The 18,646-nt window shown below is 48.4% G+C and overlaps 1 protein-coding gene across 3 annotated transcripts in view; it reads right to left on the bottom strand.

Annotated features, from left to right (window-relative positions):
- Positions 1-4,666: 4,666 nt before the first annotated feature.
- The window catches only part of LOC140428685 (tubulin delta chain-like), a 307,629-nt gene continuing 293,649 nt past the window's right edge, over positions 4,667-18,646 (bottom strand). For all 3 annotated transcript variants that reach the window (XM_072515417.1, XM_072515418.1, XM_072515421.1), the window contains 3 exons: positions 17,727-17,867; positions 7,267-7,450; positions 4,667-5,985 (listed from right to left, as the gene is read on the bottom strand). In XM_072515417.1, the coding sequence (XP_072371518.1) occupies positions 5,877-5,985; positions 7,267-7,450; positions 17,727-17,867 (434 nt within the window). In that variant the 3' untranslated portion in view covers positions 4,667-5,876. The remainder of the gene's footprint in view (positions 5,986-7,266; positions 7,451-17,726; positions 17,868-18,646) is intronic.

Below are 18,646 nucleotides of genomic sequence, written 5' to 3'. Positions count from 1 at the left end.
CAAAAATCAAAAAGGGCCACATTACATCATAATTCTAAAAGGGCAATAAATGTCAATAAAACAAGCCTGAAGGCTCTGTGTCTCAATGTGAGGAGCATTTGTAATCATGTTGATGAATCAACAACGCTGCCAATCATTAACCGATATGATGTAATTGGGATCACGGAGACCTGGCTCCAGGGTGACCAAGGATGGGAACTCAACGTCCAGGGGTATTCAAGATTCAGGAAAGATGAAAGGAAAGGGAGGTGGGGTAGCGTTGCTGGTTAAAGAGGAGATTAACACAATAATAAGGAAAGACATAAGCCTGGACAATGTGGAATCTGTATGGGCGGAGCTGCGGAACACCAAAGGGTAAAATACATTAGTGGGAGTTATGTACAGTAGTTGTGAGGTTGGGGATGGCATCAAACAGGAAATTAGAGATGCGTGCAGTAAGGGTACAGCAGTCATTATGGGTGACTTCAATCTGCATATTGATTGGGCAAATCAAACTGGTAGCAATGTGATGGAGGAGGATTTCCTGGAATGTATAAGGTATAGTTTTCTCGGCCAATACGTTGAAGAACCAACTGAAGAGCAGGCCATCCTAGACTGGGTATTGTGCAATGAGAGGATTAATTAGCAACTTTGTGGTGCAAGATCCTTTCATTAAGATGGAGTGACGCAGTTAAGTCAGGTCTAGGGTCCTAAACTTTAAGAAACCTAACTTTGATGGTATGAGATGTGCATTGGCTAGGGTTAGGGTTAGGGTTAGGGTTAGGGCTGAGGATTCATGGTAAACCATTTCAGACAAAGATGAGATGACATTTCTTCACCCAAAGAGTGGTGAGCCTGTGGAATTCATTACCACAGGAAGTACTTGATGCTAAAACATTGAATATATTCAAGAGGCGGCTATATATAGCACTTGGGGAGAATGGGATCAAAGGCTATGGGGAGAAAGCTGGATTAGGCTATTGAGTTGGATGATCAGCCATGATCATGATGAATGGCGGAGCAGGCTCGAAGGGCCAAAAGGTTTCCTCCTGCTCCTATCTTCTATGTATCTATGTAAGCTTGCAGAAAATAGAAAAACTGACTGCAAAAGTTCTATAAATATGTGAAGAGAAAAAGATTGGGGAAGACAAGTAGGTCCCTTACAGTTAGAATCAGGTGAATTCATAATGGGCAACAAAGAGATGGCAGACCAGTTGAACAAATACTTTGGATCTGTCTTCACTAAGGAGGACAGAAACAACCTTTCGGAAATACTAGGGGACAGAGGGTCCAGCATGAAGGATAAACTGAAGGAAATCCTTATGAGGCAGGAAATTGCATTGAGGAAATTCATGGAATTAAAACCCGCTAAGTCCCCAGGGCCAGATGCTCTGCATCCCAGAGTACTTAAGGAAGTGGCCCTAGAAATAGTGGACACATTGATGATCATTTTCCAGCATTCTATAGACACTGGAAGAGTTCCAATGGATTGGTGAGTAGCTAATATAACTCAATTTTTTTAAAAAGGAAAGAGAGAAAACGGGGAATTATAGACCAGTTAGCCTAACACGGTGGTGGGTAAAATGCTGGAGTCAATTATTAAGGATGAAATAACTGAGCATTTGGAAAGTGGGGACAGGATGGGTCCAAGTCAGCATGGATTCTCTAAAGGGAAATCATGCTTGACAAATCTTTTGGAATTTTTTGAGAATGTGACCAGTAGAGTGGACAAGGGTGAACAGTGGATGTTGTGTATCTGGACTTTCAAGAAGCTTTTGACAAGATCCCACACAAGATATTATTCAGAAAATTTAACGCTCATGGTATTGGGGGTAATGTATTGACACAGATTGAGAACTGGTTGGCAGACAGGAAGCAGAGAGTGGGAATAAACAGGTCCTTTCAGAGTGGCAGGCAGTGTCGAGTGGGGTACCGGAGGGTTCAGTGCTGGGACCCCAGCTGTTCACAATATACATTAATAATTTGGATGAAGGAATTGCACGCAATATCTCCAAATTTACAGACGACATTAAACTTGGTGGCAGTGCGTGCTGTGAGGAGGATGCAAAGAGGCTGCAGGGTGACTTGGACAGGCTGGCTGAGTGGGCAAATGCAATATAATGTGGGTAAATGTGAGGTTATCCACTTTGGTGGCAAAAACAGGAAGGCAGATTATCTGAACAGTGACAGTTTAGTGAAAAGGGAAGTGGAACGAGACCTGGGTGTCATGGTGGAACAGTTACTCAAGGGTGGCATGCAGGTACAGCAGGCGGTGAGGAAAGCTAATGGCATGTTGGCCTTCACAGCGAGAGGATTTGAGTGTAGGAGTCGGGATGCCTTGCTGCAGTTATACGGGGCCTTGGTGATGCCACACCATGAGTATTGTGTGCAGTTTTGGTCTCCTAGTTTGAGGAAGGGCATTCTTGCTATTGAAGGTGTCCAGCAAAGGTTCACCAGACTAATTCCCAGGATGGCAGGGCTGACGTATGAAGAAAAACTGGATCGACTGGGTTTGTACTCACTGGAGTTTAGAAGAATGAGAGGGGATCTCATAGAAACATATAAAATCCTGGTGGGACTGGACAGGCTAGATGCGGGAAGAATGTTCCCGATGTTGAGGACATCCATAACTAGGGGTGACAGCCTAAGAATAAGGGGTAAGCCATTCTGGACTGAGATGAGGAGGAACTTCTCTCAGAGTTGTGACTTGTGGAATTCTCAACCACAGAAAGCTGTTAGGGCCAGGGACCAGTTTGTTGGATATATTCAAGAGGGAGCTGGACATGGCCCTTGAGGCTAAAGGGGTCAAGGGGTATGGAGAGAAAACGGGAGCGCGATACTGAACTTGCATGATTAGCATTGATGATATTGAATGATGGTGCAGGCTTGAAGGGCCGAATGGCCTACTCCTGCACCCATTTTCAATGTTGCTATGTTTATCGAGAGGCCACGTGGGTGAGCCCGTGGCACTCTGGGGTTCCCCTTTTTTGGGGGGACGCTCTCCAAAGTGGCTGTCCACAGTGCCATTTTGTTCCTTGTCACCATCTGTGGCCTGTTACAGACAGCCTAGAGAGCCCCCCCCCGTCTCTTTTTATCCCCTCCCTATGGTTTTGCTTATCCCCCTCTCTCTTCCTCCCCCTCCCGCTCTCCCTCCCTCATTTACCCCCCTTAACTATCCCCCTGTCGATGGTGCATACCTCATCCTCTGTCGCCAGGCACTCTCTCACAGGTGGGAGATGCACGGCAGCCCCTCTCTCACTCCACCTCCTGGCACTAGCTTTCTCGCTAGTGTGGTGGCCCCCCTCCTGTGTTCGGTCTAAGCCTACCCTTTGCCAGCTACATACCTTCTTCCTCTTTCTCCTCCGCACCCTCTCTTGAACTCCGCTGCTCTCACCCCTTCCTTCTTGTGTTTTGGCTCCCAGGCTCAGTGAAGCGGTACAAATTGTCTCTTGGTTCTTTAGTCTCTCCGGTGATCTTTTCACCGGTGCCTTTGTTGCTGTCTTCCCAGCTCGTTCTCTTAGGCAAATTTTTTCCGCGTGTGCAGAGGCCGTGAAGGAATGCTCCCTGCCTTGGAACGTGACCCAGAGTTTTGCTGGGTACAAGATCCCAAATTTCACCTTATTTTTGTACAGGACCGCCTTTGCTCTGTTGAACTCCGCCAGGTCTGTCCCAGTTTGATATGTCCTGATCTGGTGTCCTTCCCAGTTGCAGGTCTTTGTTTGCCTGGCCCAGCGTAGGATTCTTTCCTGGTCCTGGTACCGGTACATCTTTGCGATTATAGCCCTCAGCTACTCTCTGGCCTTGGGTTTTGGCCGTAAACACTTGTGGGCTCGGTCAATCTCTGGCAGGTTGGGGAAGCTGGCCTCTCCCACCAAGCTTCCCAGCAACTCGGTCAGGTAGTCCGTGGGGATCCTGCAAGTCCACTATCCTTAGGTTTTGGCACCGCAACCGGTTCTCCTGGTCCTCTATCTTCTCCTTTTGATTTCCCTGCATTGCCACCAACCTCACCATCTCCGTCTCTGGGGTGACAATCCTTTCTGATTCCTCGATGGTGCTCCCCTGGGCCTCCAGTTGCCCCTCTGCCTTGTCCAGGGCCACCTGCATGGTGGCCAGGTCCTTCGCGACTGCCACCCTGACCGTAGCTTTTATGTCGGCCATTATATCTTCTTTGAGCTCACTTATCTTCCCGGTGAGGAACTTCCGCCATCCGCCCTGCGGCAAGGGGGAGCCCCATGTGCCACTTGTTGGCCCCTCTCGTTCTGGTACGACCAGTGTTTCTTTGTCTCATGGGTCCGCTGTCTCGTTCACTCTTTTCCCCTGACTTATGCCACTTTTTGTCTCTTTTCGGCCTCTGGAACTGCTGTTGTTTGGCATTGCTCTTTGTGCTTCTATTGGAGAGGGTGAGGAGATGCTTTATTTCCCCCTGTTCATGCAGGCTGTTTCGAATGAAAGAGCCTAATTTCAAGTTCTTAGGAGGAAAGCCACCTTTCGTGTGTCCTCTCTGTACAGCCCCATCACTGGAAAGCAGGAGCCCCCCCTTTTTTTTTACAGTGAAATAAATGAACTTTCAGTATTTGTTTTATCAGCGCTTCAAGGTGCTCCTTAATTTTTCTCTTCTGACAAAGGTTCTTTTCATTTTTTTTACCATGCTTCTCAAAAATAACAAGACATTTAAACTTTAGACAAATTCTTTGAACTCAATCCTTTATGTTTACAAATACAATATACACATTTCAATAATATATAGATTTAAATTATGTTATAATTATTATCTTGAAAAAGTCAGATAAGGCACTCTTATTTTGTGATGTCTCAATGGATCATGAGACTGCTGGAGGTCAGGGAAAGGGCGACACCATAGTTATTTCTGCATACAATAATAAATCAATACGACAAATAATTGTGTAACTATACAAGTTTGCCATAACAGAACCAACATTTCTGTTTTAGAGTCTTTTTTATCCGTCTCCTTTATTTCTCAATCAATTATGTAAAACTTCCTATTTAGAGGCCACTCAATGTGAGGCCCTGAACTGTAGCTTACTGAGCTCACGTGTAAATCCAGCACTTCTCTGAGAATAGAACAGAGACTGTGTTACTGCAGATATAAAACTGTAAAGAGCAGAGAGCTCTAGACAGGAAGGACTGGGGATTATGGATTTGACAAGACCAATTGCTGCTCTTTTAAAGGGGTCGGAGAAGGAAGTCTCTGGGTCTCCTGTCCTGAGAGAGTGTGTTCGTGGACGTGTGCTTTGTCAATGGTGACTGTGGACTTTGGATGGAATACAGCTGGTGGCAAATGTAACTCAAGGGCTAAAGTGGGAAGTGAATGATCCTTCATAATGGAACATAGCTGGAAAGACTGAAAGATCGTACATGATCCCACATTTGGCCAGAAAGTAATCCACATGTTTGTAACTACCTGAGGTGTATCTTTGTTCTATCTACTATTTAAAATGAAATTCACCTCTCTCGCCCGTTACCTAAAATTTGAAATTTGTTGATTTTAGTTGGTTTCTCATATTTAAAGTTTTAAAAGGTGAAATCTTGTCCAGCGGTTTCAGTTTCATTGGCGCCTGGTTGTTCCTTTTCTACAGAGATCGCAACATTGCTTACAACAGGAATGCATTTTTATCATAGATAATACATTGCGGAAAAAACAAATGTTGAAATTCTTTATATTACAGTAGATTCTTTATACGTTGGATACAACATTTAATTATAAATAAGGACCAATTCAAAAGCTACAAGGACAATCAACTATTGGGAACTGAAGTGGGAATGAGTTAAACTATTCTGGAATCCTCTACCTCGTCACGAGTAGCAGTCAAATGCTCCAAGCTGTCATATCATTTACATATGATTACACCAAGGGTTCGGAGCCTAGAAGATCTCTTTTATGATCCAAGGTTAGAATAACTCGCAATGATCTGTTCTACGGTTGTAAAACAGTCCAGAAAGTCCTCTTCTGAGATTCCATGCTTCATGTACTGGTGCACAAATGCCCTAAAAACAGTACAACACAACATCAACAAATGTAAACAAAGATCGGCAAAACAAAAATGTACTTCTGGCTGAAATCTTTCCCAGGGCCAGGATTTTCTGTTCTACCCAGCAGGGTTATGGGTGAGGGGGTGAGGAGGAACCCAGAATTGCATGGACAGGACTCCCTCGACCTCAAGTAATTTTACCGTTGGGCAGGAAAGGCCTCGGCTGAGAAGCTGATCCCCATGGGAAGTCATGTTGCTGTCACTTTTAACATCAGCTACAGGCTGTTTGCAGACACTGTTCCACCAACGCTTGCTGCAAGTAATTCACCTTTTACACACAACATATACTGATCACGGGCAGAAAGGGAAACACACAACTTCTATCCCAGACAAGGTAACTAACAGCAATACCCTGTAAGTTGGAGATTTTGAGAGAATAACTCCCCCAACCTGCACAAAATTCAAGTTTACTTGAGAACTGACCTCGAGAATTTCATCACCAGGAAACCTCCTAACCTGCCAAGAACCTAGTAGTTTACAAGACCCTTACTTCAACTTTAAATCAATTTTGTCCAAGAAACCAGGCCCGCCATACAGGAGGTGGTAAACCAGAGATCGAGTTAACCATAATTTGGAACAGTGTACAATCTTTAACTGCAACCTATCTTTGTGTGTGTGTGTATGTGTATATTTTATATATGGATAAAATTGGGTATTTTGGGGCCAATTGTGTGATAATACATAACCTAAACTTACAGAAGCTTACTGCTGAAATTATTTAATTGGGATCCATACTTCAGGGGCAAGAAAACACACACCTTTTACGCACAACATATACTGATCACGGGCAGGAAATGGAACACACAACTTCTATCCCAGACAAAACTAAGGGAAAAGAAGATTAGAAAGTCGATATTAACATAGCATAGACATAGAACTTACAGTGCAGAAGGAGGCCATTTGACCCATCGAGTCTGCACCGACCCACTTAAGCCCTCACTCAAATGAATAAAGAAAGATACTGCAGCAATAGTGAACAATACAGGTTCACACATTCACACAGAACCTGCAAATTAACCAAGGGTGAGATCTAGTTGAAAGACTGTCTCTGGTAACATGGGGGTACTAGCAACAACCTGGTGTCTGCAGCCAACTGTTTGAGTCACACAACTGACAGACCACGTGGACAAAGGAAATAAAATGACAAGAATAAATTACCTCCTTAAATATAAATAAAAGTCATTCAGGAATGATCAAACGCTATTCTGAGAACTTGACATCTTAAACTGATACTAACCGGGAGGCAAACATATCCCAAGCTTTAGTCACAGTGTTGTCGAGGGGTTTCAGGAGGCACTGGCTGTTGCTGACAACAGTGGCAGATTTTTCATACTTGTTGAAGGTTGTGGAGGTTCTCCATACACTGAGGGCAGAATCGGCAGGCATCCAGGAGGTGTACAATGCCTGCTCTTTAAAACCACCTGATAAAGAACATCATCACAGCAAGTTAATACCAAGTGCTAGGCTGGAGCCAGGAGAAATCTGCTTCAGAAAGAGATTAGGTCACAAATTTAAACTAGAAGCAAGAGCTTAGAACAAGAGGCAGGATTTCCCCCCACACAGAAATGGATAAAGTGCTTGGGTCACCACATCGTTAACAACCGGTTTCTTTTTTTTTTCTGTTGAATTGTACAAAGTTAAAAATAATGTATTTACTGCAGCTTTTTAACACTGATATTAGTCATGGTTAGCAATTCCGGATCTCAAATTATGAAAACCAAACAGGTTAAAGCATTGAGCTGCAGTGGGACCTTCACCAATTCAAACAGCTCGATATGATACAAATGTACCCAAATTCCCGATAACTATTCAGGAAATCAGTTATAATATTGAAATGAAAAATGAAATGAAAATGGCTTATTGTCACAAGTAGGCTTCAAATGAAGTTACTGTGAAAAGCCTCGAGTCACTACATTCCGGCGCCTGTTCGGGGAGGCTGTTACGGGAATTGAACCGTGCTGCTGGCCTGCCTTGGTCTGCTTTAAAAGCCAGCTATTTATCCCTGTGCTAAACCAGCCCCTATTAAATTCAGATTAATATCAGGTTCAGAGTTACAGATTTGCTGCAGAGGCAGCAGCCAGTGAGTTCACTGCGAGGTCTCCATAGCAGAGGAAGCAGCCAGTGTAATCATTGCAAGGTCTCGATAGCAGAGGAAGCAGCCAGTGCATTCATTGTGAGGTCTCCATAGCAGATTTATGGGAGGCTGGACAGTTGAATTGTGAGATTCGGAGCCCGATTGGCTGGATAACATCCAAAGCTTTTGTTTTTTCTGTAGGGCAAGTTTAAATCCTGACGTTACATCTTTGAAAAATTAATAAAGGAATGACTCATGAAATATAGAGTTGGCACATTGCTTGTAGATTGCAGGGAGGAGGAGGGAGAAAAAGGAAGAGGACAATGAGCAGAGGTAGCAGCCAATGCGTTCACTGTACCTCGGTACACGTGACACTAAACAAATCCATCCATTCACTGCGAGGCCGCGATGGCAGAGGCAGCAGCCAGTGCATTCACTGCGAGGTCGCGATAGCAGAGGCAGCAGCCAGTGCATTCACTGCGAGGTCGCGATAGCAGAGGCAGCAGCCAGTGCATTCACTGCGAGGTCATGATAGCAGATGCAGCAGCCAGTGCATTCACTGCGAGGTCACGATAGCAGAGGCAGCAGCCAGTGCATTCACTGCGAGGTCGCGATGGCAGAGGCAGCAGCCAGTGCATTCACTGCGAGGTCGCGATGGCAGAGGCAGCAGCCAGTGCATTCACTGCGAGGTCGCGATGGCAGAGGCAGCAGCCAGTGCATTCACTGCGAGGTCATGATAGCAGATGCAGCAGCCAGTGCATTCACTGCGAGGTCACGATAGCAGAGGCAGCAGCCAGTGCATTCACTGCGAGGTCATGATAGCAGATGCAGCAGCCAGTGCATTCACTGTGAGGTCACGATAGCAGAGGCAGCAGCCAGTGCATTCACTGCGAGGTCATGATAGCAGATGCAGCAGCCAGTGCATTCACTGCGAGGTCACGATAGCAGAGGCAGCAGCCAGTGCATTCACTGCGAGGTCATGATAGCAGATGCAGCAGCCAGTGCATTCACTGCGAGGTCGCGATGGCAGAGGCAGCAGCCAGTGCATTCACTGCGAGGTCACGATAGCAGAGGCAGCAGCCAGTGCATTCACTGTGAGGTCACGATAGCAGAGGCAGCAGCCAGTGCATTCACAAACATCTAGCTTATTAAATTGATGCACGATCAATGACCACTAAAGCGAGGTTGTAGTCCAACTGAAGGCTTTAATAAGCTAGATGTTTCCCCCAGCAGCTCAGGTACAGAAAGAAGGCTGCTGGGGCACCACGGGCTCTTATATCCCGCCTTGCAGGGCGGAGCTACCATACAGCTTGACCAATAGGAAACATACAATATCTACCAATGATGTTCCAGCATTACCAGGTACAGTAATACCTCTACACAGACTACCAGACAGAGACAGCAGCCAGTGCGTTCACCGCAAGGTCTCCACAGCAGAGGCAGCAGCCAGTGTAATCACTGCAAGGTCTTGATTGACGTGTTAGGCAGGTCGGTTCGGTGTGGACTGCACTTGATGCAGCGATGCGAGAAACAGGCCTCTCACACTGTAGAAGATCTAACACGGTTTTATTGATCGATAGAACATACATACATATTTAACTGTGGATCGACACTATACTGAACTGACTGGAGTAGCCTGACCAGACTTACTAGCGACCGCATGGTGTTTGCACTGTGCTAGCTCGTGGACTCTGACTGTCTCAGTGGCTGGGTCCCGAGAGAGCGGGAAACCTAGTGCCCTCTGGCTTTATAGTGGTGGTGTCCTGTCTGGTGATTGGCTGCACTGTGCTGTGTGCTTACTGGTCATCCTGTGTGTCAATCACTGCCTGTCTGCATTTCATTATATACATGCGTGGATATTATGACATCTCCCACCTTTTTTTTTTCTAAAATAAATACTAAGGTGTGGATGCTTATAAATATATATATATATATATATATATATATATATACATATGTGCCTGACTATATACAGAAAGATGTCTGAACAAACGTATATACATAGGAAGGTTGCGATAGTGCAAATACATGGCAAACGAAACGATATTTACAGAGGTCCAACTGGTGAAGTCACAAAAATGTACAGAAGCTCAGTCTATAGATTTAAGTCTTTGTGGTGGACGGCAAATTCTTGTTGATCGCTGCAAAGGCGGATCAGGAGCCGCCTGCGCTTGGAGAGTTGGGATCACTGGCATCGCGGTGGGCGCATGGACCAGCAGGGTTGCTGGTAGATCGGTGACCTCAAAGAACAAAGAACAAAGAAATGTACAGCACAGGAACAGGCCCTTCGGCCCTCGAAGCCCGTGCCGACCATGCTGCCCGACTAAACTACAATCTTCTACACTTCCTGGGTCCGTATCCCTCTATTCCCATCCTATTCATGTATTTGTCAAGATGCCCTTAAATGTCGCTATCGTCCCTGCTTCCACCACCTCCTCCGGTAGCGAGTTCCAGGCACCCACTAACCTTTGCGTAAAAAACTTGCCTCGTACATCTACTCTAAACCTTGCCCCTCTCACCTTAAACCTATGCCCCCTAGTAATTGACCCCTCTACCCTGGGGAAAAGCCTCTGACTATCCACTCTGTCTATGCCCCTCATAATTTTGTAGACCTCTATCAGGTCGCCCCTCAACCTCCTTCGTTCCAGTGAGAACAAACCGAGTTTATTCAACCGCTCCTCATAGCTAATGCCCTCCATACCAGGCAACATTCTGGTAAATCTCTTCTGCACCCTCTCTAAAGCCTCCACATCCCTCTGGTAGTGTGGCGACCAGAATTGAACACTATACTCCAAGTGTGGCCTAACTAAGGTTCTATACAGCTGCAACATGACTTGCCAATTCTTATACTCAATGCCCCGGCCAATGAAGGCAAGCATGCCGTATGCCTTCTTGACTACCTTCTCCACCTGTTTTGCCCCTTTCAGTGACTTGTGGACCTGTACTCCGAGATCTCTCTGACTTTCAATACTCTTGAGGGTTCTACCATTCACTCTATATTCCCTACCTGCATTAGACCTTCCAAAATGCATTACCTCACATTTGTCCGGATTAAACTCCATCTGCCATCTCTCCGCCCAGGTCTCCAAACAATCTAAATCCTGCTGTATCCTCCGACAGTCCTCATCGCTATCCGCAATTCCACCAACCTTTGTGTCGTCTGCAAACTTACTAATCAGACCAGTTACATTTTCCTCCAAATCATTTATATATACTACAAAGAGCAAAGGTCCCAGCACTGATCCCTGTGGAACACCACTGGTCACAGCCCTCCAATGAGAAAAGCATCCTTCCATTGCTACTCTCTGCCTTCTATGGCCTAGCCAGTTCTGTATCCACCTTGCCAGCTCACCCCTGATCCCGTGTGACTTCACCTTTTGTACTAGTCTACCATGAGGGACCTTGTCAAAGGCCTTACTGAAGTCCATATAGACAACATCCACTGCCCTACCTGCATCAATCATCTTAGTGACCTCCTCGAAAAACTCTATCAAGTTAGTGAGACACGACCTCCCCTTCACAAAACCGTGCTGCCTCTCACTAATACGTCCATTTGCTTCCAAATGGGAGTAGGTCCTGTCTCGAAGAATTCTCTCCAGTAGTTTCCCTACCACTGAAGTAAGGCTCACCAGCCTGTAGTTCCCAGGATTATCCTTGCTACCCTTCTGAAACAGAGGAACAACATTGGCTATTCTCCAGTCCTCCGGGACATCCCCTGAAGACAGCGAGGATCCAAAGATTTCTGTCAAGGCCCCAGCAATTTCCTCTCCAGCCTCCTTCAGTATTCTGGGGTAGATGCCATCAGGCCCTGGGGACTTATCTACCTTAATATTTTTTAAGACACCCAACACCTCGTCTTTTTGGATCACAATGTGACCCAGGCTATCTACACCCCCTTCTCCAGACTCAACATCTACCAATTCCTTCTCTTTGGTGAATACTGATGCAAAGTATTCATTTAGTACCTCGCCCATTTCCTCTGGCTCCACACATAGATTCCCTTGCCTATCCTTCAGTGGGCCAACCCTTTCCCTGGCTACCCTCTTGCTTTTTATGTACGTGTAAAAAGCCTTGGGATTTTCCTTAACCCTATTTGCCAATGACTTTTCGTGATCCCTTCTAGCCCTCCTGACTCCTTGCTTAAGTTCCTTCCTACTTTCCTTATATGCCACACAGGCTTCGTCTGTTCCCAGCGTCTTAGCCCTGACAAATGCCTCCTTTTTCTTTTTGACGAGGCCTACAATATCACTCGTCATCCAAGGTTCCCGAAAATTGCCGTATTGATCTTTCTTCCTCACAGGGACATGCCGGTCCTGTATTCCTTTCAACTGCCACTTGAAAGCCTCCCACATGTCAGATGTTGATTTGCCCTCAAACATCCGCCCCCAATCTATGTTCTTCAGTTCCTGCCTAATATTGTTATAATTAGCATTTAAATCCTTCTAGATTAAGTGGACTAGAGGCCTGTGGTCCGTCTCTACCGTGAATTTCGGCAGGCCATAAACATAGTCGTGGAACTTGACTATCCCTGTTAGGAGGCCCAGACACTCCTTCTCAATCTGGGCGTACCGTTGCTCAGTGGGCGTCATGGCCCTGGATGCATTCGCCACTGGAGCCCAGGACGCAGAGTCATCCCGCTGGAGGAGCACCGCCCCAATGCCGTCCTGGCTTGCATCAGTTGATGTCTTGGTTTCCTTGGTTGGGTCGAAGAACGCTAGGACCGGGGCTGTCGTGAGTTTTGCTTTCTGCTCGCGCCATTCCTCTTCATGTGTGGGCAGCCACTGGAATTCCGTCGACTTCTTGACGAGATGGCGGAGGGCCGTGGTGGGGGATGCCATATTGGGAATGAATTTCCCGAGGAAGTTGATCATTCCGAGAAAGCGGAGGGCCGCCTTTTTGTCCTCCGGGGTCTTCATATGGCGTTGATCGCCGAGACCTTGTCGGCGTCTGGCCGCACGCCCTGCTGCGAGATGTGGTCACCCAGGAATTTGATCTCCGATTGACAAAATGAGCACTTGGACCCGTTGAGCTGAAGACCATGTTCATGGATTCTTTGGAATACCTTTTTGAGGCGAGCGATGTGTTCCTGGGGTGTTGTGGACCAGATAACGACATCGTCAACGTACACTCGCACCCCCTCGATGCCCTCCATCATCTGTTCCATGATGCGATGAAATACTTCGGAGGCAGATATGATGCCAAAAAGCATGCGGTTGTAGCAGTAGCGGCCGAACGGGGTGTTGAACGTGCACAACTTGCGACTGGACGCGTCCAGCCGTATTTGCCAAAAACCCTTGGAGGCGTCGAGTTTAGTAAAGAATTTGGCATGAGCCATCTCACTGGTCAACTCTTCTCGTTTTGGTATCGGGTAATGCTCCCTCATGATGATGCGGTTTAGATCCTTAGGGTCAACGCAAATGCGAAGCTCCCCTGATGGCTTCTTGACACAGACCATGGAGCTGACCCAGTCTGTGGGCTCTGTAACCTTTGATATGATGCCCTGGTCTTGGAGGTCCTGTAATTTCTTCTTCAGACGATCCTTGAGGGGCGCCGGCACCCGTCGAGGTGCATGAATCACAGGGGTGGCGTTCGGCTTGAGCAGGATTTTGAATTGGTATGGGAGCGTGCCCATTCCATCGAATACGCTGTGGTACTGCATGATGATGTCATCTATGTCGCCTTGCAAGTTTCCATCGGGCGAGGCCGTCGCCCGTGGTGATGACATGGTGTGGACACATTGAACAAGGTTCAGGAGCTTGCAGGCACAAGCACCGAGCAGAGATGCTCTGTCAGGCCCGACGATTTCAAACCGCAGCGTCGCCTTGATCGCCTTATTGGATACCCCCAGTTGACACGAGCAACTGGCAGCTATGGCGTTGCCATTGTAGTCAAGGAGCTGGCCGGCCGGTGGAAGAATGCTTGGTCTGGCGCGGTTGGTGTCGAGGTCGGATATCGAGATGAAGTTCACCGGTGTCCAGTCTGAACTGGATGCGGGCCTTGTTCACAGAGGACAGCAGACCACTCGTCGTCGGGATCCACACTGAGGATCGAGAGGCGTTGCGTAGGTGTGGTGGAAGGCAGCGCATGTGTAATTATGATGCCCACCCGGTATGGGGATTTGAGGCACTCAGCATCAGGGTCTGTTGGGCTGTCGGGATCGGAATCTGGCATGCCTTGTTGTATTGAGCGGACACTTCTGCGCCGCAGCTGGGATCGCTGGCTGCTGAGCGGTGGAGCAGATCTGCAAAGGGCTGCGTAGTGGCCAAACTTGCCACACTGTAGACACCGGTGTCCTTTTGCCGGACATTGCCGCTTTAAATGGGTGGAGTCACAATTCGGACACGTCATAACGCCGACGGCAGCACGTTCCGTGCGCCATCGCGCATGCGCAGTGCGGTCGGTCGACGTACGCACCTGCGCAGTCGGGTTGTCGGCCTCGTCGTCCACTCGGTCGCAACATGCATGCGCAGGGACCCGGGAAAAGCGCGCGAAACGGCCACTCTCCTCGATGCTCAGGCCCTGCATTTGTGCAATGGCCTGCACCCTTTCCGCCTCGTGGGAGGCCAGCTTCACAGTTTCTGCCGCCCTGATGTGGGAGTAACGATTCTTAGCATGCTCAAGGACAACGCACGTCTCGATAGCGACAGAGAGGGTCAACTGTTTGACTTTCAGGAGCTGCTGCCGAAGGGAGTCGGAGTGGACCCTGAAAACGATCTGATCCCGGATCATGGAATCAGCCGTCGAGCCATAGATACATGACTGCGCTAGGATGCGGAGATGGGTGACGAAGGACTGAAAAGGTTCATCCTTACCCTTAAGCCTCTGCTGGAAAACGTACCGTTCAAAGCTCTCCTTCACCTCAATGTCGCAGTGGCTGTCAAACTTCAGCAGGACTGTTTTGAATTTTGTTTTGTCTTCGCCGTCAACGAACGTGAGGGAGTTGTCGATGTGGATGCCGTGGTCCCCCACGGTGGAGAGAAATGGCGCAATCTTCCTGGCATCCGATGCTGCTTCGAGGTCGGAGGCCTCGATGTACCAGAGGAACTTTTGCTTGAAGAGCATCCAATTTGCGCCGAGGTTGCCGGAGATGCGGAGTTGCGGAGGAGGCTGGATGTTTTCCATGTCACCGGATGGCTGCTTGCTGGTCAATGCTGATTCACTCGAGGTAGGTCCGTCAATTTTCAGTATCACTCCGTGGTACCATGATGTGTTAGGCAGGTCGGTTCGGTGTGGACTGCACTTGATGCAGCGATGCGAGAAACAGACCTCTAACACTAGAAGGTCCAACACTGTTTTATTGAACGATAGAACTAACATACATATTTAACTGTGGGTCGACACTATACTGAACTGACTGGAGACCTTGTACTAGCCTGACCAGACTTACTAGCGAACGCATGGTGTTTGCACTGTGCTAGCTCGTGGACTCTGACTGTCTCAGTGGCTGGGTCCCGAGAGAGCGGGAAACCTAGTGCCCTCTGGCTTTATAGTAGTGGTGTCCTGTCTGGTGATTGGCTGCACTGTGCTGTGTGCTTACTGGTTATCCTGTGTGTCAATCACTACCTGTCTGCATTTCATTATATACATGCGTGGCTATTATGATATTGATAACAGAGGAAGCAGACAGTGCATTCACTGCGAGGTCGCGATAGCAGAGGCAGCAGCCAGTGTAATCACTGCGAGGTCTCAATAGCAGATGCAGCAACCAGTGTAATCACTGCGAGGTCACGACAGCAGAGGCAGCAGCCAGTGCATTCACTGCGAGGTCGCGATATCAGAGGCAGCAGCCAGTGTAATCTCGCCGAGGTCACGATAGCAGATGCAGCAGCCAGTGCATTCGCTGCGAGGTCACGATTGCAGAGGCAGCAGCCAGTGCATTCACTGCGAGGTCACGATAGCAGATGCAGCAGCCAGTGCATTCACTGCGAGGTCACGATAGCAGAGGCAGCAGCCAGTGCATTCACTGCGAGGTCGCGATAGCAGAGGCAGCAGCCAGTGCATTCACTGCGAGGTCGCGATGGGAGATGCAGCAACCAGTGTATTCACTGCGAGGTAACGATAGCAGATGCTGCAGCCAGTGTAACCACTGCTAGGTCACGATAGCAGAGACAGCAGCCAGTGCAATCACTGCGAGGTAACGATAGCAGATGCTGCAGCCAGTGCATTCACTGCGAGGTCACGATAGCAGATGCTGCAGCCAGTGCATTCACTGCGAGGTCTCGATAGCAGAGGCAGCAGCCAGTGTAATCTCTCCGAGGTCACAATAGCAGATGCAGCAGCCAGTGCATTCACTGCGAGGTCACGATAGCAGATGCAGCAGCCAGTGCATTCACTGCGAGGTCGCGATAGCAGAGGGAGCAGTCAGTGCATTCACTGCGAGGTCACGATAGCAGAGGCAGCAGCCAGTGCAATCACTGCGAGGTCGCGATAGCAGATGCAGCAGCCAGTGCATTCACTGCAAGGTCACGATGGCAGAGACAGCAGCCAGTGCAATCACTGCGAGGTCACGATAGCAGATGCAGCAGCCAGTGTAACCACTGCTAGGTCACGATAGCAGATGCAGCAGCCAGTGCAGTCACTGCGAGGTCACGATAGCAGATGCAGCAGCCAGTGAATTCACTGCGAGGTTGCGATAGCAGAGGGAGCAGTCAGTGCATTCACTGCGAGGTTACGATAGCAGAGGCAGCAGCCAGTGCAATCACTGCGCGGTCGCGATAGCAGATGCAGCAGCCAGTGCATTCACTGCGAGGTCGCGATGGCAGAGACAGCAGCCAGTGCGTTCACTGCGAGGTCGCGATGGCAGAGGCAGAAACCAGTGCATTCACTGAGAGGACAGAATAGCAGAGGCAGCAGCCAGTGTAATCTCTCCGAGGTCACAATAGCAGATGCAGCAGCCAGTGCATTCACTGCGAGGTCACGATAGCAGATGCAGCAGCCAGTGCATTCACTGCGAGGTCACGATAGCAGGTGCAGCAGCCAGTGCATTCACTGCGAGGTCACGATAGCAGGTGCAGCAGCCAGTGCATTCTCTGCGAGGTCATGATAGCAGAGGCAGCAGCCAGTGAATTCACTGCGAGGTCACGATAGCAGATGCAGCAGCCAGTGCATTCACTGCGAGGTCACGATAGCAGATGCAGCAGCCAGTGCATTCACTGCGAGGTCACGATAGCAGATGCAGCAGCCAGTGCATTCACTGCGAGGTCGCGATAGCAGAGGCAGAAACGAGTGCATTCACTGAGAGGACACAATAGCAGATGCAGCAGCCAGTGCGTTCACTGCGAGGTCACGATGGCAGAGGCAGCAGCCAGTGCAATCACTGCGAGGTCGCGATAGCAGATGAGATGAATGAGCAGTTGTTGGTAGTGTCTGTAAAATCTTTCCTTGATTTCTTTAACATCCACCGGAACCATCAAAACAAGCAGATAGGGCTTCAATTTAAATTGCATTGGGAAGATCGCACTGACAATGATGATGTACTCTGTCTGAGCTGTACTGTGGTATCAATCTAGATTACATGCTCTAGTTCTCGAACCCAATGCTGCCTGACCTAGCAAGAATATAAACTGAGGAAAGTTAATACTCACATATAAACCCAGAGGCTTCTATGTATACGCTGTACTCACCCGTGTCAGCATTTGATACATCCTTCCCTCGCAATACCAGTAGATTGGCCACAGAGGTATTGAAGTGCTGCTCCATGTTTGAGGAAGGTTTGGCAGCTGGAGGGAGTCCCGCTGGGGGCAGCTTCACTCGCCAGTCAATACCTGACAACAGAAAGATATCCCTGTATTTCTCCAGAATTTATTCGTTAAAACATAGTGAAACAATTTGCCTGTTTGGGCGTTATCACTTGCAAACAGACTCAAGGGACAAAGAGGCCCCTCCTGCTCCAGGGTACACCAGATTACTTGGCCAAAGTCGCTGTGAAAATGCAGTGATCCTTAAAATCAGATACAGCAGCTGAACAGCAATCGAACGGTGTTATTTAATGAAAAGATTTACCAAGTGAGCAGGAAACATTTTCCCTCCCAATATGACATTTTAATTAACTATTGCAATAAACAGCGTGTGGTAATCACAATAAAAAACATCAAATTCTGTTGCACAATGTCTAAACTCTAATTAACCATCTTGTCGAAGACAGACATCTCCCTCAGTACATAGATACACAGAAGGTAAGAGCAGGAGGAGGCCTTTTGGCCCATCGAGCCTGCTCCGCCATTCATCACGATCATGGCTGATCATCCAACTCAATAGCCTAATCCTGCTTTCTCCCCATAGCCTTTGATGCCCCAGTACCACCTCTCCGGCAGCGTGGCACACCCTCAGTACCGCCTCTCCGGCAGTGTGGCACACCCCCAGTACCGCCCCTCCGGCAGTGTGGCACACCCTCAGTACCGCCTCTCTGGCAGCGTGGCACACCCTCAGTACCGCCTCTCTGGCAGTGGGGTACAGCCTCCTCAGAAACACCCCTCAGGCACTGTGGCGCTCCCTCAGTAGCGCCCCTCCGGCAATGTGGCGCAGCCTCAGTGGCGCCCCTCCG

Source organism: Scyliorhinus torazame, chromosome 8 (genome assembly GCF_047496885.1).
Source record: "Scyliorhinus torazame isolate Kashiwa2021f chromosome 8, sScyTor2.1, whole genome shotgun sequence".
NCBI classification, from domain to species: domain Eukaryota; kingdom Metazoa; phylum Chordata; class Chondrichthyes; order Carcharhiniformes; family Scyliorhinidae; genus Scyliorhinus; species Scyliorhinus torazame.
The sequence above is the reverse complement of the archived record's forward strand: the minus strand, read 5'-3'. Positions and strand labels throughout refer to the sequence as shown.